General features: G+C 52.3%; 1 protein-coding gene and 1 long non-coding RNA gene across 3 annotated transcripts in view; one reads left to right on the forward strand and one right to left on the reverse strand.

Annotated features, from left to right (window-relative positions):
* Positions 1-4,458, forward strand: part of LOC137436175 (contactin-1) — a 202,195-nt gene extending 197,737 nt beyond the window's left edge. The window contains exon 25 of the mRNA XM_078786860.1: positions 2,611-4,458. Within this exon, the coding sequence (XP_078642986.1) occupies positions 2,611-2,696 (86 nt within the window). The 3' untranslated portion in view covers positions 2,697-4,458. The remainder of the gene's footprint in view (positions 1-2,610) is intronic.
* Positions 4,459-5,901: 1,443 nt separating this feature from the next.
* The window catches only part of LOC137437111 (uncharacterized), a 49,606-nt gene continuing 35,489 nt past the window's right edge, over positions 5,902-20,018 (reverse strand). For both annotated transcript variants that reach the window (XR_010986431.2, XR_010986432.2), the window contains one exon: positions 5,902-6,095. This is a non-coding gene — a long non-coding RNA (uncharacterized LOC137437111). The remainder of the gene's footprint in view (positions 6,096-20,018) is intronic.

Below are 20,018 nucleotides of genomic sequence, written 5' to 3' on the forward strand. Positions count from 1 at the left end.
TACTACTACTACTACTACTACTATTATTATTACTACTACTACTACTACTATTATTACTACTACTACTACAACAACTACTACTACTACTATTATTACTACTACTACTATTATTACTACTACTACTATTATTACTACTACTACTACAACTACTACTACTACTACTACTATTATTACTACTACTACTATTACTACTACTACTACTACTAAAACTACTACTACTACTACTATTATTATTATTATTACTACTACTACTATTGCTATTATTATTACTACTACTACTACTACTACTACTACTACTACTATTACTAGTACTACTATTACTACTACTATTACTACTACTACTACTACTGTCACTACTATCACTACTACTACTATATTACCCTCATGGCACCAATGACTCCCAAGTTATTGTGGGGTCAGCCAGGGAACGACCTGGACCCAAGTGTTTCGTGAACCGGCTGGCGCGGCCTAACATTCGCCTAGAAAGTGGTAGCGATTTGTAAATTGTTCAGAATGCTGGTAATAACTCGCTTTTTAAGGATGCCGGTGATTATTTTTCACGAAGGACACTGTAAGATGTTTAATGTACACAAACGACCAGTGTTAGCAGATTGGTCCTCTGGCCTAAGCTCTATCCGATGGATGGCGCACACATTGATGCTTCGCTCTGTCTGTGAAACACCAGGATGATAGTTTATAGCTGGCCTGAGATTCAAACCCAGGATAGTTGGCTAGAGGCGAGTGTGTATATCCCCAGGGCTATCCTTTCTGCAAAATTTTACACATGTCACACTACACACCATCAATTTTATGTTCACTCTGTTACGATCAAATTGCATCATGGAGGAAATCCATCTACAGTGCATTCAGAAAGTATTCAGACCCCTTCACTTTTTTCACATTTTGTTATGTTGCAGCCTTATGCTGAAATCGTTTAAATTCATATTTTCCCTCATCAATCTACACTCAATACCCCAGAATGACAAAGAGAAAACAGGATTTTAGAAAGTTTTGCAAATTTATTAAAAAGAAAAAAATGAAATATCACATTGACATAAGTATTCAGACCCTTAACTCAGTACTTAGTTGAAGCACCTTTGGCAGCGATTACAGCCTCGAGTCTTCTTGGGTATGACGTGACAAGCTTTGCACACCTGGATTTGGGGATTTTCTGCCATTATTCTCTGCAGATCCTCTCAAGCTCCGTCAGGTTGGATGGGGACCGTCGGTGGACAGCCATTTTCAGGTCTCTCCAGAGATGTTCGATTGGGTTCAAGTCAGGGCTCTGGCTGGGCCACTCAAGGACCTTCACAGAGTTGTCCCTAAGCCACTCCTGCGTTGTCTTGGCTGTGTGCTTCGGGTCATTGTCCTGTTGGAAGGCGAACCTTCGGCCCAGTCTGAGGTCCTGAGCGCTGTGTTTCAGGTTTTCATGAAGGATATCTCTGTACTTTGCTCCGTTCATTGTTCCCTCAACCCTGACCAGTCCCCCAGTCCCTGCTGCTGAAAAACACCCCCACAGCATGATGCTGCCACCACCATGCTTCACCATTGGGATGGTATTAGGCAGGTGATGAGCGGTGCCTGGTTTCCTCCAGACATGATGCTCAGAATTGAGGCCAAACAGTTCAATCTTGGTTTCGTCAGACCACAGAATCTTGTTTCTCACAGTCTGAGATTCCTTTAGGTGCTTTTTTGCAAACTCAAAGCGGGCTTTCATGAGTCTTTACTGAGGAGAGGCTTCCGTCTGGCCACTCTGCCATGAAGCCCAGATCGGTGGAGTGTTGCAGTGATGGTTGTCCTTCTGGAAGTTTCTCCCAGCTCCACACAGGATCTCTGGAGCTCAGCCAGAGTGACCATCGGGTTATTGGTCACCTCTCTTACCAAGACCCTTCTCCCCTGATTGCTCAGTTTGGCCGGGCGCCCAGCTCTAGGAAGAGTCCTGGTTGTTCCAAACTTCTTCCTTTTAAGAATTATGGAGGCCACTGTGCTCTTGGGAACCTTCAATGCAGCAGAGATTTTTTTGTAGCTTCCCCAGATCTGTGCCTCGACACAATCCTGTCTCTGAGCTCTCCAGGCAGTTCCTTCGACCTCATGGCTTGGTTTTTGCTCTGATATGCATTGTCAGCTGTGAGACCTTATATAGACAGGTGTGTGCCTTTCCAAATCATGTCCAATCAATTGAATTTACCACAGGTGGACTCCAATCAAGGTGTAGAAACATCTCAAAGATGATCAAGAGAAATGGGAGGCACCTGAGCTAAATTTCAAGTGTCATAGCAAAGGGTATGAATACTTATGTCAATGTGATATTTCAGTTTTTTCTTTTTAATAAATTTGCAAAACTTTCTAAAACCTGTTTTCTCTTTGTCATTCTGGGGTATTGAGTGTAGATTGATGAGGGGAAATATGAATTTAAACGATTTCAGCATAAGGCTGCAACATAACAAAATGTGAAAAAAGTGAAGGGGTCTGAATACTTTCTGAATGCACTGTATGCACATATTGAGTTTTCCACAGTTTGAAAGTTGACATTTTGTAAGGACACTGATCAAGTGGTTCTCTTGTTCAGGGAGTGCTGACACTATTGAAACATGTGCTTTTTCCTTGCAGGTTTAGCTGTGCAGCCTCATCATTTTACCGCATTTCTGGTCGTCTCCATTGTGACGCTGCTGGTTGCATCACCTGAGATCATATGAAATGACGAGTAATAAAAAGGGCACTTTACAACCTCACCCCTGCTGTTACCTGCCATAACTTTCTTTATAACAATTTCTGTTTTCTACGTAACCTATTTTGTTGTTGTTGTTGTTTCACTTTTTTGCCATCATTATGTTTGCATTTAATTGTCAAACGGCCTACAATGGATGCCGTTGAAATTTTTTTAAAGATAAGGCTTTTCATAATGAAATTGTTTTTATTTGGTTGACCTAAGCACACAGGAATGGCAGTGAGTTATATTATTATTATTATTAGTATTATTAATTTTGTTCCCCATTTGTGCACTTGTATATTTAATTAAAAGGCTGGGATCGCTTCGGGTGCAAAGTGAGGGTTTTCTTGCAGCTCATTCTGATGGAATCATCGTGGCTGACAATACTCGTATTCGATGTTTATGGTATACATTGCTGAGTGCATATTATGACGTCACGAAATGGAACATCCACCGTATCGACGTATTCATCAAATCCATGAGCCGGTCAGTCCGTATAATTGCCACATTTTTAAGACTTCGAAAACGTATATATATATATATCAGAAGCTGTTTGTGTAACCATAATAATTCTTCAGGACATATTTGTGTAACAATATGGATATTTCAAAACTTCATACTTGATGTAAGAGAAGTATGCACCTCGTTTTGTATTGCGTTTTGGGTATTTCTTGCATGCGACTGCACACATATTGTCGTTTAGGCATGTACCTATCTGTAACGTTGACTACAATTGGCACACGTCACATCGTCGTCATCATCGATGTACCGCACTCTTGGCAGAGCATCAGAGCGTCGGTGCTGCTCAAGCATTATCTTGGTAACAGTTATCCTGAATGGTTTGTCGTTGCCTTTCCAGCAGTCAATCAGAGCAGGAACTTGTAATTTGTTCAGGATGTCGATGTAATGTTCAGTTCAGGATGTAATTTGTTCAGGATGTCGACGATGATTTGTCTACTCTTGGCAAGAGCCGCTGTGGGATTTTAATGTCCCCCTAAAGCAGTGCTGGCAGGAGGGTCCTCCGGCTTAACGTCTCCCCAATTGACGACGTCCACGTTGTTGTATCACCTTAGATGTGAAACACCCGCATGACGATTTATGGCTGGGTCGAGATTCGGACCCAGATGAGATACCTGAAAGGTGAGGGTGCATACCTCTAAGCTATATTACCAACCTTCATGTCTAAATCTGCACTATAAATCCATCTAGATGGATAGGTTCGAATGGCTTTAAATGAGGTTTCCATGTGAATCAAACATAAATCGATTACGACTAAAAAATATTATTAGCGGCCACTGACTTTGGACCTCATGAAATGCCCACAGTGGCAAATGGGAACTTGGTGCGTGTTGGTAGGTAACGGTGATGACGGACTGAGTTAGTGAGATTGGTGGCTTCATCTCGACGTACTTTACCCTCTCATGTTTCACATGAAATCCTGGCACTACAATTGATGTAATTAAGCTTGCAGACGCCGGTTTTTGTTGATTATACAAACCTGTGAATGTTTGCTCATAACATTGTTTGATGGTTCTTCGTTTCAGAAGTTAGGTACATGTAACAAAATGTTTGAAGACCGATTTAAGGAATGTCCTTTTGTGTAAAAGTAATCTGTGCTGTGGTGAACTTTAGTGTGTGTGTGTAATGACCTAAAACAGCTTATTTGGGAACTCACGTACCTACTGTAAAAATTGTGTTGTTTGATATTTTTCTTGCTTTTCACTGGAAATAAAGATGAGTCCAATGTATGAATCGGTTGCTGTTTATCAGCGCAGTCATTGCCAGACCGGTGGATGACTCAACGGCATCGACTGTGTCACGGTAGTCTTAGAAGTGAAAATCTTTGTAGTTTACACCTGCTCGTGCTTGTCAAGAGTGATTATATTGACTTAACTATGACGAGGTCCGATGTCGGATGTCCGGAGACACGAAAGACACCGCACTGAGAATACAAGCCGTTTAATGCTAGAGTAAATACACATGCGGGAGAGAGAGATCAGCTCCAAACTGGCCAGGTCCCTTCTCAAGTACAATTCTCAGTGAACTTCATTTATAGGCAAGGTCCAGCGCAGCAGTGATAACCATCTCCGCAGGTGGTTCCCCACGAGGCCGAGGCTCGTGCGCAATGCACCACACCCAGTACCTTGAGGTTCGCTCCATTGGAATGTGGATGTCCTGTTTCTTGTCATTTGTTAGATAAGCGGAGAGAATAACGTCAGAATAAATCAAACACCGATTCCCACTCTCAACGAATGTGTTTTTGACCAAGCCTCAAGGATAAATGTGCAATAAAATAAGATAAAGCATGGGTCAGCAGGTTTCAGAAGGGAATTAGCTGAAGGCACTCAAAGCAGAGTGAGTGGAATTAGAAAACAATGGTATATTCCTTTATACCAACTCCAACAACTAGAAAGGCACTCAGTAAACCGTATACTTTTACCAGGCTGAACAGTTTACGTTTTGTATCCCACTGGAAGGGCTCGTCTGCATCCAGACCTGAAACAAAATCTAATCGGCTTGGTCTTGTCACTGCCAAACTCATCCACCAAGTTTTGTCACAAGTCATCCACAAGTTTTTGAGATATCTGCCGTAAAACTCACTCTACTGTAACCGATCTCTGCCGTGGATTGCAAGGTACCACAAAAGGCGGAATTTACAACGGAAAAGGGCCCAGAACAAACATAATTACAGTGAGTGTGCAGTGACCCTTAATTTTTCTTTACATTTGCTCATAGTGGTAATCAGGTATCCGTGTCGGCCTAGCGGTTAGGGTGCCGGCTTGGGATCCTAGGATCCTGGATTCGAATTCTGGTCGATTGCTGAATTAACGCCAGGGGGGTTGACTCAGCCTGTCATCCTTCCGAGATCGGCAAATTGAGTACCAGTTCACTGGTAATTCCCTGTGTGTCGCAAGAGGCGACCAACAGGGTTGGCGGCAGGAAGGGCATCCGACCGTAAAACATTGCTTCAAAAATGGGACCACGGTGCCCGAAAAAGGCCAACCCCTGCTCTGCGGGGGAAAATGGCCTCTAAAGGCGGTTCCTATAATGGCAATCAGGTCGTGATAACAAAGAAACTCGTGTGATTCGGAGTGAATATTATTGGCCTATCTGTGGACTTCTTGAGATCAAATGGGCATTGTGGATACAGAAGTTCCTGAGCTCATCTCACGACACGTTTTAGCTCAACCTTCTGTGCAGGACATTTTCGTTTATTTCAGGAGTCACACAACATGTAAATATTTATTCGTGACTTTTATTCCACACCACCACGATCATTGAGTGAAGTGCATTTTGTTTGCTGGCTGAGCAACCACAACAACAACAAACAAGCACTTTCTTTGTTTGCTTCCGACACCACCTTGAGGCCTGGTCATCCTTCACCCTAAAAGGGAACATCACAATAAGTATATTAAAAACAAAGAAAGAATGCCATCTCTCATGCAAAGTATAGGGCTGACTCAGAGCACAAGACAACTTCCTGGGAAGCCCCCATACTCGTTATAATGTGAATCTTCAGAGGAGAAGGCAGCAGCCCACATCAATTATGATTTGTGTTTGTGTCATTGTTATCTCCATATGCAGGTTTCAGAAGGTGGAATGGAGTCCTCACAGGTCTCAAAGTATCCACCACCTTCTTTCTGGTGTGTGTGTGTGTGTGTGTGTGTGTGTGTGTGTGTGTGTGTGTGTGTCCTCCATAACTCTAAAACGATGAAACCTAGTGGCCCTAGACTTTACATGCACACTTATCGAACTGCAAGGGACTGCTCGAATGAAAACTGGGTGTTTGGGTGCGTTTTTGAAAATAATTTACGCTAACAGGCTGGTCTCTGATCAGCCTGCATTCAGGTCACTTAATTCCGCCATTTTGTCCGCTCAAATAAAGTATATCTTGCCTCAGAATACGTCAGTTTCTGCACAATAAAGCTTCATGCTTACGAATGGTAATATAGCTGATCTTCATAACTACAAATCGCTGTATTTCTGTATACATCCCAATGCTTATAAGAGCCAGTATTCGTGCCTTTATTCAACTAGTACACCCACAGACTCCGGGAGGGGCAGGAAGGGCCATTCCTCTTTGGGGTACATAGATTACAGTCGATCTATGGTCGGGTCTCAAGAACATTGGGTGTGTGTTTATTTACCAAGTTTCTTATGGAGAGATCACCAAGTGGTTTAAGTTTCGAGCAAGCACTCCATCCAAAACTGTTAAGGAACGGCTGGCTTGGTTGCTTGGTAAATGAGCACAACCCGAGCTTCTCCCTTTCAGTTTCATATCAAACAGCAGGAGCGAGTTTCAAAAGTTCGCTACGAAAAATGCCACGGTAGCGGCAGAAAGGGCCATGTTATTAACCCAACATTTGTGGGTTATATAGAGTACAGTAGATCTTCGCTCAGTTCTGTAAGTAAACCTTGCTTCACAGATGTCAGGATTCCTCCAAATTTCTTCATTTAGTGTTACTAGGGCATGCCCGTACTATATCTATATCTAAAATTAAATCCCCCCCCCCCCCTCTATTTACATGAAATGGTTTGGTCCAAAGCGAACGGCTTGCGAGTACGGTGACAATCCCCCCCCTCTATTTACATGAAATGGTTTGGTCCAAAGCGAACGGCTTGCGAGTACGGTGACAATCCCCCCCCTCTATTTACATGAAATGGTTTGGTCCAAAGCGAACGGCTTGCGGAGTTTGGTAAAGAAATCGCCATAGCGTGCACGTAATTAGTTTTAAAACATAGTTTAACGGCAACATAGTTTGCCAACGTGAAATAAATGAATACGCTCTCAAATGTGCCGTCCGAGGCAGAGTCTGTTCGCCACGTTCGGCACACGTGATAGCTCGCTGCTCTCTGATTGGTTGAATCGTTTTTTGGACATAGCTCGGTAACTACTTGTCCGATTAATATGAAACCTTGAAAAGGCACATCCTCGGGTCCCCAGCAATATACCTGGCAAGTTTAAAGTATATCGGACCGGTAGTTGTCGAGAAACAGCGGTCACAGACAAACATACATACATACATACATACAAACATACAAACATACAAACATACACACAGAGATTACTGGAATTATAGATAGATAAAGAGCATTAGCGACTGTTTAATAAGCTAAGCATACGTGTTTGTGGTTTATAATATTTTTACTTCCTGTAGAAGCTGTTGCTCCCACAGAAACGCCATTATAACTATAAGCTATTTATACACGTTAATATGACCCGACTGCAAAGCCGCAATGAGCCGGCGAAGCCAAAGCCTCTTGCCACTCTTTTACCCATCACTATGGCATCAGTAGGTTAGGTAGTTGGTAGTAGGTAGGTGTAGTAGGTACCGTACCTGGTAAGACTTGGTAAAAGAGAAGAGCAGACAGTCCTCCCCAATACCTCCATACAATAAATGTCACAAGCAGCTTAAGGAAGTAACTATATGATGTGCTAGCTCAGGGCCTATTTTAAGAAATTTTATCTGGGCTTATTAATTACAAATTAGAGGTGCATAAGATTGTGAATCAAAAAAAGACGGGTGAAACAAACTCCTATTGAACTTTTTCGCAATTGTTTATGCATACTTCCACATCCACAAGATGGCGGCCTCCATGGAGCGATTTGGTGCGTCAAAGCTTCGAAATTCTCAAAGGATTCAGCAAAATCTGGCTTTTCAACAAAATACGTCCGCGTTCATTCACAACACCAGCTTCGCCGGCTATCAATGCAGGAAAAACGCCTTGGGGAAGTGGGACATTATTGGTTCACGAGTTATCAAACAGAGTGACCACTATATTCGTCATGGGTGTGTGTCTGTCTGTCTGTCTGTCCGCAGCATAACTACCCGATGATATCATCCGATCTTGATGAAACTTGGGTGGGAGGTTGATATCATTATCTAGTTGTGTCCTGCCGAGAGTGGGTGTACTGCGCCCATTGTGGGCGGAGCCACGCCCGAAAAAGATGTCTTTTTAGGGGGTAATCGAGTTCAAGCTACATCTTCTCCAAGAGGTTTGGTGGAATCTGACAGGGGTTTCGATATTTGGTTAGGCCAATGTCATGTGTCCAGCCCCACGGAGCTCGATTTTGCATTTTCGCCCCAAGGTCAAGGTCATAAGGTCACAAAATTTAGAAAAGTCGATCTTTGATGGTTTTATTACATTGTTCGCTTCCTGATAGGGTGAAATGTCGTACATGATTTGTATTATCACATACATCATGAAATACAAGTTTTCCAACAAATTTCAGAATCTTCGACCTTTGACCTTTGAAGGTCACAAAGGTCAAATTTTCAAAGTTGTCGGAATCGAACCGAATTTTCGGTATTGTGTAGCTAACTAACCTCATAACTGATTATACATTATTTTCTATCTCATTTCAAGGTCAGTAACCTTCGTTTTGACATTTCCAGGCCTGGCCTGTCCGGGCCTGTTTCGGTTATAGTCCGTCCTTTGTCATTGAATACCGCTCGCTCGTGAACCATCGTTGTCTCCTGACTTGTTAGTATTAATATTGTTTTGTAATAACATTAACAATATGCGATTATCATTAATTTTGTTATTGAAAGCATCTTTGGTAAAAAAAAACGCCACGATAAATCTTCTTTGGAAAAACGTCACGATAAAGCTAATTTAACATTTATATACACCTCAACGTGCAACCCCATTGACGACAATGGTGGGCAAACTCGCTTGGGGGGAGAAAACCCCCTTGGGGAGGGGGGCAAATGAATGCGCTACAACCTTCATTATGTAACCCTTCGTCATCCTGTCACGTTTGGTTGAGATTGGATAAGTAACGACAGAATGTATCGATATCAAAAATTCATCAGACAGACAGACAGAAATGGTGTATTTTAGTACGATTCCTGCAAAGATTGAGAATCTCTTCACCTGAACCGAATTTCAAATTTTTTACCCTGGAATTGACCTCAGCAGCAGTTCTAACTGTTCATTTGTCCAATTCGGACATTGTGAGACACTCCAGGCATCTCAACAGTATTGTTGGCATGCTTGAGCTGCTTGGAGAGCACTCTACAAGCAGCTTGGTAACGGAACACCGCGTTAGCTCATATAAGAAAATAACATATTGAAGGAGCTGGGGCTCCCACGTCGATCGGAAGAATGGACGCGACAAAAAGCTAGAATTCATCCGAGTTGCTTTAATGAAATCAAACACTCAGGCACTCTGAAAACCCGTTTATCGGTCAGCAATATATATCTATTATCCCAGGGGGTTTGCCCAGGCCCGGCGCCAGGGGGCGTGGCCCAGCGTCCTGGCTGCGGCCTGGCAAGTTGAGGGCGAGCCTGCCCGGGCATGCCCGGGCATGCCCGGGCGTCCCGACCGAGGCCTGGCAAGTTGAGCGCGGGCCTGCCCGGGCGTCCTGGACGAGCCCGGCATGGTGATCGCTCCGCGTCCTTGATAGGTGCAAGGCGATTGTGAAAACCCAGCAGCAGCCGCTACACACGTCCCCCCAGAATCGACTTGCACCGGCAGGGTCAATTTGAGGGGGGTCCTGATGACCCGGCCGAAGCGACCCCTGGCGGGTCGTGGGAGGGGGTCCGGTGAGGTGGTGGGCGGTCGAGTGGGGGGCACCGTGGACGGGGGGCGGCCTCGCCGCGGCGGAAGGGCCACCCGTGGTGGGTGGTCGACGTCCACGTGCGCCGGCTTGAGGCGGTCCACTGCAATCCGGTCCGACCTGCCGCCGATGTCGATGACGAACGACTTGTCGTCCCGTCGCAGCACCCGGAAGGGCCCGTCGTACGGCGGCTGGAGTGGCCACCGATGTGCGTCGTGACGCACAAAAACATACTCCGCTGTGCGGAGTGCTGGGGGGACGTAGGACTGGGGGTCACCGTGGTGGGATGTTGGCACGGGGGCAAACCGTCGGGCGGCCTCCTGGAGGTCCGAGCGCTGGTGAGCTGTGGACCAGGGACTGGTAGCGTCGGGCACGAATTCGCCCGGGACGCGTAGCACCTGGCCATAGACAAGCTCGGCGGTGGACGCCTGGAGGTCCTCCTTGGGGGCCGTGCGAAGGCCCAAAAGGACCCACGGCAGCCGGTCGGCCCAACCGCCGTCTTGAAGGCCGGCCATGAGCGCGGCCTTCATGGAGCGGTGGAATCGCTCGCACAACCCGTTTGCTTGGGGGTGGTAGGCCGTAGTACGGTGGAGCTTGACCCCCAGGTTGCGGGCGACCGCGCCCCACAGCTCGGAGGTGAACTGTGGTCCGCGGTCTGACGAGATGTCCGCCGGTGCGCCGAAGCGGGCGACCCAGGTGGCGATGAAAGCCTGCGCCACGTCGGCGGTGGTGGTGGAGACGAGGGGAACGGCCTCCGGCCACCTGGTGGTCCTGTCCACCATGGTGAGCAGGTGTGTGAACCCCCGTGACGGGGGGAGGGGGCCCACCAGATCCACGTTGACGTGGTCGAAACGTCGTTCGGGCACGGTGAAAGGTGCCAGCGGGGCCTGGGTGTGTCGGTGGACCTTGGCCCGTTGGCAGGCCGTGCAGGTGCTGGTCCAATCGCGGACGTCCCGATGAAGGCCGTGCCAGACGAAACGCGCCGACACCAGCTTCTGGGAAGCTTTCCGGCCCGGGTGGGAAAGGCCGTGGAGGGAGGCGAAGATGCGGCGTTGCCAGGTGACGGGCACGATGGGGCGAGGCTGGCCTTGGGAGACGTCGCAGAGCAGGACAGTGTCCGCGCAGGGGATGTCGGCCAGGCGGAGGCCCGTGTCCGCCGCCCGGAGGGCTTGCACCGTGGTGTCGGTGGTTTGGTCCGCCGCCATAAGCGCAAAATCCACGCCCAGGTGGACCGCGTTCGCGCTGGCCCGGGAAAGACAGTCGGCCACGGCGTTGTTTTTGCCGGCGACGTGCCGGATGTCCGTGGTAAACTCCGACACGGCGGAGAGGTGGCGCTGTTGGCGGGCCGACCATGGCTCCGTGACCTTGGCCATGGCGTAAACCAACGGCTTGTGGTCGACGAACGCCGTGAAAGGTCGGCCCTCCAGGAGGTGGCGGAAATGGCGGACGGCCAGGTGTAGACCGAGGAGCTCCCGGTCAAACGTGCTGTATTTGAGCTCGTTCGGCCGGAGCTGCCGGCTGAAAAAAGCGAGTGGCTGCCAAACCCCGTTCACCCATTGCTCATGTACGGCGCCCACCGCGTAGTCGGAGGCATCCGTGGTGAGGGCGATGGGAGCGTTGAGCACCGGGTGAGCGAGCAGTGTTGCGTCGGCGAGGGCCCGCTTTGAGCGTTGGAAGGCCGCATCCATTGCTGTGGACCAGGCGATGTCGTGCTTGGCCGGCTTGCCCCGGAGGGCTTCGTAGAGGGGCCGCATGAGTTGAGCAGCGCGGGGCACGAAGCGGTGATAAAAATTCACCATTCCCAGGAATTCCTGCAGGGCCTTTATGGTGCGGGGACGCGGGAACGTGGTGATGGCCTCGACCTTGGTTGGCAGCGGCACGGCCCCGTTCTTGGTGATGTGGTGGCCCAAAAAATCAACGGCCGTCGTGCCGAAGTGGCATTTGGCCGGGTTGACGATGAGGCCGTGCTCGCTGAGGCGCCCGAACAGTGTTCGGATGTGGAGGAGGTGCTCGGCCCGGGACGTGCTGGCGACGAGGATGTCGTCCAGGTAAACGAAAAGGAACGGCAGGTCACGCAGCACGCCGTCCATCAAGCGCTGGAACGCCTGAGCCGCGTTCTTGAGACCAAACGGCATCCGCAAGAATTCGAATAAGCCGAACGGCGTGATGACTGCCGTTTTAGGGACGTCGGCCGCCCTGACAGGTACCTGGTGATATCCCCGTATGAGATCAATTTTCGAAAAAATGACCCGTCCCGCCAGACGGGCGGAGAAGTCTTGGATATGCGGGATCGGGTACCTGTCCGGGGTGGTAGCGTCATTGAGACGGCGGTAGTCGCCACACGGGCGCCATCCACCCCCCGGCTTGGGCACGATGTGCAGTGGCGAGGCCCACGCGCTATCGGAGCGCCGCACGATGCCGAGGTGCTCCAACGCGTCGAATTCGGCCTTCGCTACGGCGAGTTTGGCTGGGTCGAGGCGGCGGGCCCTGGCGTAGACCGGCGGGCCCGTGGTTGGTATGTGGTGCTCGATCCCATGCCGTACTGCGACGGCCGAAAACGTCGGCCGCGTGAGGGCCGGGAACTCCGTGAGCAGGCGAGCAAACTCGTTCGCCGCCGGGACGGTGCATGCTAGCTCGGTCGGCGCGGAGCTGCTCAATGTGCATACCAGGGAGCTGAAGGTTTCAGCGTTGATTAAACGACGCCGTTGGACGTCCACCAGCAGTCCGTGTGCGCAGAGGAAGTCGGCGCCTAGCAGAGCCACGGGCACGTTGGCGGTTACAAACGTCCAAGCAAAGCGTTGGCCGCCGAAGCAGAGGGTGACGTTGCGCGGGCCGAAGGTGCGGATAGTCGATCCGTTGGCCGCAACCAAGGAGGGGCCGCAAACCGCGGATTGCCTGTCCTGGTCAGAGGCGGGTATGACGCTCAGTTGGGCGCCGGTGTCGCACAGGAAGCGCCGTCCGGACGCTTTATCCGTGATGAACAGTAAGTTGCCCGTGTGGCCGGCGCTCATGGCTGGTAATGAACGCCGGCCCGGCCGTTTCCCGGCCTGCCGAAGGTGCACGGGGGTCGGCATGTCCGGGCCTTCTGTCCGAACCTGGCATGATAGTAACACCACGCTTGGGCAGGTGGAGGCCTCGGTCGTCGTGCTGGAGGTGGTCGGCTCGGTAGAGCGGCCGCCAATTGCGTCGGCAGTTCGGCCGTCGACCGTGCCGGGTGCTCGGGTGCCATGGGTGTTGCGTCGGACGGCGGTGGGTCCCATGTCGCCGCTGCGATGCGCTGTCCTGCGGCGGAGATCTTGTCGGCTTCTCTGGCAAGGGCCCGGGGATCTGTGATCGTCGTGCTTGCCAGGGCGAGGCGTACCGGGTTAGGCAGCTGACGGAGGAACAGCTCCCGGAACAGGAATGCCGGAGAGTGCTCGCCGAGCAGTGAAAGCATGTAGTCCATTCGCTCGGAAGGGCGCGTGTCGCCGAGCTCAGGCAGTTCGAGCAGGCGCCGTGCGCGTTCCGCCGATGGGAGGGCGAAAGCATCGAGGAGCAGCTTCTTAATCGCGCCGTATTTGTCAGCGGCTGGCGGGCTTTCGAGGAGGCTCAGGGCGCGGGCCGCGGTAGCCGACCCGAGCGCAGCTACCACATGGTGGAAGCGGGTGTCGTCGGCCGTGACGCCTCGCAGGGCGAACAGGGACTCCGCCTGCGTGAACCAAACCGCCGCGTGAGCCTCCCAGAAGGTAGGCAGTTTAAGGGCGACTGCCGTGCCCATGTCGATAGGTCACCAATGAAGGAGCTGGGGCTCCCACGTCGATCGGAAGAATGGACGCGACAAAAAGCTAGAATTCATCCGAGTTGCTTTAATGAAATCAAACACTCAGGCACTCTGAAAACCCGTTTATCGGTCAGCAATATATATCTATTATCCCAGGGGGTTTGCCCAGGCCCGGCGCCAGGGGGCGTGGCCCAGCGTCCTGGCTGCGGCCTGGCAAGTTGAGGGCGAGCCTGCCCGGGCGTCCCGACCGAGGCCTGGCAAGTTGAGCGCGGGCCTGCCCGGGCGTCCTGGACGAGCCCGGCATGGTGATCGCTCCGCGTCCTTGATAGGTGCAAGGCGATTGTGAAAACCCAGCGGCAGCCGCTACAATATATCGACCTCCTGTTGGAGTTCTAGCATGCTGGTTCAAGCTGTGAATTTCAAACTCAATGAGAAACTTTTTATTCAAACTCTTAAAAACACGACAGAGAAACAACCGTTTCGGATATTAAGAAACAAATGGTGTGTTTTGGTAAAGGATCACTCCAGTGTCTCCTTACTTACAGTGAGTGTGTTCACACACACCCAGCCCACAAATGCCGAGAGTCAGTCAAGCACACAAAAACAGATTACCAGGGTACTGGGTCTATGGCAGGACTTGCACTTCTGGAAGCAAAAGTCCAGCTTCCTGAAACTCGAAAAGCATTACAACAAAACGCAGCCATGATTCTTCTTCTTTCAGAGAAATAGCGTCAACATTGGCAACATAAACTGCCCAGATCTTCTTCAAACTCAAAGAAACTTTTTATTCAAACTTGAAAACATCACCGAGATACAATATGCCTCCATCTGCTTCTTCAAACTCGCCCCCACGTGACTCACTTGGTGCAGGTGCGGTGCCTCACTTGGTGCAGGTGCGGTGCCTCGCTTGCTAAAAATGTTGTGCTATTTTATTACCTCCGCCATCAAAGGTGGATGGAGGTGATGTTTTCACCCCTGTTTGTCTGTTTGTTTGTCTGTCCGTTTGTGAATAAAATATCTCAAAAAGTTGTGGACGGATGGGCACGAAATTTGGCAGGGATGTAGCGTATGTGACAAGGAAGAAATGATTCGATTTTGGTGAAGATCCGGATCCAGCTGGTATAATTACTCCCGTCAGGGAGTAATGCATTCCATCGTGTCCGTGTGCGTGCGTGTGTGTTCGTGTGTTCGTGAACAAGATATCTGGAAAAGTTCTGAACGGATTTGGATGAAAGTTGGTGGGATCATTGCCCTTGGGATAAGAAAGAATTGATTAGTTTTTGGTGAAGCTCAGGATATTATTCCCGATCCAGGAATTTTTTGAAGGATTGTTTTTCATTGGAAGACAGGGCTCATTTTTTTTTAACATTATCTTCTATATATATTCTATATTTAACATTGTGATATGAAAATAGTTTTCATATTTGTTGTAAATTTAGTTTAAACTCGTGGTTATGCGTTAGAGCGGTGTATTTTATTAGCAGCGTCGTCTTCAAGGTTCTTTTTTTATTTATAATAAAGACATTCTGTCATTTTAAAACCACCAAAGTGTGTATTAGGTTTCCTCGTGTCATAAAATGTATCGTTTGATACGTATAATGCTTTAAAACAGTTTTTTTGTTTGTTTGTTTTTACCTCAGAAGAGATATCAACATTTACCTCAGCGAATGTCAATCGCGTATCGCAGTGTCAGTATTTGATGAACTTATAAAGACTTGTGAGTTATAAGTGTGACCAGCATGTGCACGGGATTCTTCCCAGAAGAATGAGTGGCCGCATTAGCTTGTACGACTTAAAATGAGCGAGTTTTGTTTTGACGTTTGGGCCAGTTTTACATGTTGTATCCCAAGGAATGAAACGCACGTTTTCCTGGCTTACAATAATTGTATTTGAAGTCACACATGCCTCAAAATACACTCACTTACATAGAATTGAACGCTGAATCCGAAAATGTAAGTGAAATTGCCTTGTTTTTTTAAACATTATCTTCTATATATTCTAAATATATATCTGTGCAGTGTGTTGTGTGTTGTCACTGAACTACTCCCTCAAACTTTCGTGAAATCGTATTATTCCAACTTGACCCACGGCGGGAGTATGCACTCCACTGAGTGGCATTCTAGTTTTCTCTGTTTTTGTGTGATCTGCTTTCATGATACGATCCGTTACATTCACATAAACATACACATAAAGCGCGGCGTTACGCGCGCTGCTTGTGAGCAAGGAGGAAGCGGACAAGCGGTAACATATAAACGTCTTTATTGTAAGACTACACTGTAACACTGAAATGTTCCGGGCTGGTCGCCCGGTGTATATCATGAGGCCACGCCTACCCCTCGGGCGTGGCCACCGCCCACTTGGTGCGTGGAATGATGTCACCACGCCAGTGGGCTTTTGTGTCCGCCACACGTGCCCCCCCAGAATTCCCGCGCACCTGGAGGGCCAGTTTGCGGGGCAGACGAATGACCCGGCCGAAGCGCCCCCTGGCGATCGGCGGCGTCCGGGGTGCAGGGATGCCAGGTGGGATGCCCCTGGCTGCCCCTGGGATGGGTGCAGGACCGGGGGGCGGTGTGGCGGCGGGGCTGGGCGGTGCCGGGGGTCCGCCCGCAGGAGGGCGGCCCCGACGTGGGGGTCGGGCCACTGGCGGTGGATGGTCCACATCGAGGTGGGCCGGCTTGAGGCGGTCTACCGAAACACGGTCAGGAGTACCGCCGATGTCCAGGGTGAAGTGCTTCGCCCCGGTCTCCAGCACGCGGAAAGGCCCGTCGTACGGGGGCCGCAGTGGTGTCCGATGGGCATCGTGGCGGACGAAGACGTACTCCGCCGTGCGAAGCTCCGGGGCGACGTGCGTCGGTGGGTGCCCGTGGCATGCCGTTGGCACCGGGGCGAACCTCCGGGCGGTCTCTTGCAGAGCGGAGCGCTGCTGTGCCGCGGACCATGGTGCCGTGGAGTCGGGGAGGAACTCGCCCGGCACCCGCAGCGGTTGCCCGAAGACCAACTCCGCCGCGGATGCGCGCAGGTCCTCCTTGGGCGCCGTCCGGAGGCCCAGCAGGACCCAGGGGAGCCTGTCGACCCAGCCGCCGTCGCGGAGGGTGGCCCGGAGCGCGGCCTTCAATGAGCGGTGAAATCGCTCACACAGGCCGTTAGCCTGGGGGTGGTAGGCCGTGGTTCGGTGCAGCCGGACCCCGAGCCCCTGCGCAGCCGCCCCCCAGAGCTCTGAGGTGAACTGGGGGCCGCGGTCGGATGAGATGTCTGAGGGGGCGCCGAACCGGGCGACCCAGGTGGCGATGAAAGCCTGCGCGACATCGGCCGCCGTTGTCGACGCCAAGGGCACGGCCTCCGGCCACCGGGTGGTGCGGTCCACCATGGTGAGGACGTAGGTGAAACCCCGCGAGGGGGGCAGAGGTCCCACCAGGTCCACGTGGACGTGGTCAAACCGGCGTTCCGGCACCGTGAAAGGGGCCAACGGGGCCTGGGTGTGCCGGTGCACCTTGGCGCGCTGGCACGCGAGGCACGTCCTGGCCCAGCCGCGGACGGCCTTCCGGAGGCCATGCCAGACGAACTTGTCGGCGATCAGCCTTTGGGAGGCCCTCGCGCCCGGGTGGGACAGGCCGTGGATGGCGTCAAACACCTGGCGCTGCCAGCCCGCGGGCACAATGGGGCGAGGACGCCCGAGGGAGACGTCGCACAAGAGGGCCGTGCCCGCGCCGTCGAACGGCACCTCGGTGACGCGTAGGCCCGTGACGGCGGTCCGCAAGGCCTGGACGTCGGGGTCAGCGGCCTGGTCCGCTGCCATCCGGGCATAGTCGATGCCGAGGTGGACTGCGTGGGCGACGGCCCGGGAAAGGCAATCCGCCACCGGGTTGTCCTTCCCCGCGACGTGCTGGATGTCCGTCGTGTACTCGGACACGGCCGAGAGGTGACGCTGCTGCCGGGCCGACCACGGCTCGGTGACCTTGCCCATCGCGAAGATCAGCGGCTTGTGGTCGACGAAGGCAGTGAACGCCCGGCCCTCGAGCAGATGGCGGAAGTGCCTGACCGCCAAGTGAAGTCCGAGCAACTCGCGGTCGAAGGTACTGTAACGGCGTTCGGGCGGGCGAAGCTGCCGGCTAAAGAACGCCAGCGGTTGCCAAGCTCCACGCACCCATTGCTCGTGCACCGCGCCCACCGCGTAGTCCGAGGCATCGGTGTTGAGGGCGATCGGTGCATCGGGCGCCGGGTGCGCGAGCGTGGTGGCGTTAGCCAAGGCGAGCTTCGCGCCCGTGAACGCCGTGTCCATCTGCTCGGTCCAGGTAACGTCGCCTTTGCCCGGCTTACCTCGGAGAGCTTCGTGCAGGGGGCGCAGGAGCTGGGCGATACGGGGCAGGAACCGATGGTAAAAGTTCACCATGCCCAGGAACTCCTGCAGCCCTCTGATCGTGCGGGGGCGCGGAAACCCCTTCACCGCCTCCACCTTGGCCGGCAGGGGGACGGCTCCGTGCCTGGTGACACGGTGCCCCAGAAAATCGATTGTGGCGGCGCCGAACCGGCACTTTGCGGGGTTCACAATCAGGCCATGCTGGCCCAGGCGTTCGAAGAGCGTGCGGAGGTCGCGTAGGTGCTCTTTGCGGGACGCGCTGGCGACGAGGATATCGTCCAGGTAGACGTAGACAAAATCCAAGTCGCGCAGGACGCTGTCCATCAGTCGCTGGAACGCCTGAGCCGCATTCTTCAGACCGAAGGGCATGCGCAGGAACTCGAAGAGTCCGAATGGCGTGATGACCGCCGTCTTCGGGACGTCCTCCGGCCTGACGGGGACCTGATGGTAGCCGCGTATGAGGTCCACCTTCGAGAAGAAGGACCTGCCCGCCAAACGGGCGGAAAAGTCCTGAATGTGGGGGACGGGGTAGCGGTCGGGAGTCGTGGCGTCATTGAGACGGCGATAGTCCCCGCACGGTCGCCATCCCCCGCCGGGCTTCGGCACGATGTGCAGCGGCGACGCCCAAGCGCTCTCTGAGCGCCGAACGATGCCGAGTCGCTCCAGGGTAGCGAACTCCGCTTTTGCCACCGCCAGCTTCGTCGGCTCGAGGCGGCGTGCCCGGGCGTAGACCGGTGGCCCGACGGTGGGGATGTGATGGGCCACCCCGTGCTTGACGGCCCCCGCCGAGAAGGTGGGCCGCGTGAGGGCCGGGAAACCGGCAAGGAGGCGGGTGAATGCGTCCGCTGCCGGAAGCGTACAGACCAACGTGGCCGGAACCGAATCGTTTGGCAAGCCGCTTGGCAAGCCGCTCGTTGAGCTGGGCAACGCACAAGCGAGCGAGCTGAACGTCTCGGCCTGGACAAGCCGTCTGCGCTTGACGTCGACCAGGAGCCCATTAGCGCACAGGAAGTCCGCGCCAAGCAGTGCCATGGGCACGTCGGCGGTGACGAACGTCCATCGGAAAACCTGCCCTCCAAACCGCAGAGAGAGGCAGCGTTTTCCGTATGTACGGATGGGCGTCCCGTTCGCGGCAAGCAGCGCGGGGCCCCCACCCGCAGCGTGCTTGCCTGACGTGCCGGCGGGAATGACACTCACCTGCGCTCCCGTGTCGCACAGGTAACGGCGCCCGGAGAAGGTGTCCGTTATGAACAGCAGGCTGCTCGAACGGCCGGCGCTCATCGCCAATATTGAGCGCCGGCCCGGGCGTTTCCCGACCCGTTGAAGGAGCACGGCGGATGACACCGCCGAGCTTCGTGGCCGAACTTGGCGTGGAACCAGCACCAGGTGGTGGAGCTGGAGGAGCGCGGCTGGCTCCGCCAGGCCGGTGGAGTCGACGGGTTTCCCCGCGGTGGCGGTTTTCGCCGCGGCGGTGGGCGGGGCGTGGCGGCGTTCACGAGGTGCGTATCAGCATGCTGCTGAACATCAGCGTGCTGCTGAACATCAGCGTGCTGCTGAACATCAGCGCGCTGCTGAACATCAGCGCGCTGCTGAACATCAGCGCGCTGCTGAACATCAGCGCGCTGC

Source organism: Myxine glutinosa, chromosome 11, assembly GCF_964187855.1.
Source record: "Myxine glutinosa chromosome 11, kmMyxGlut1.1, whole genome shotgun sequence".
Taxonomy (NCBI): Eukaryota; Metazoa; Chordata; class Myxini; order Myxiniformes; family Myxinidae; genus Myxine; species Myxine glutinosa.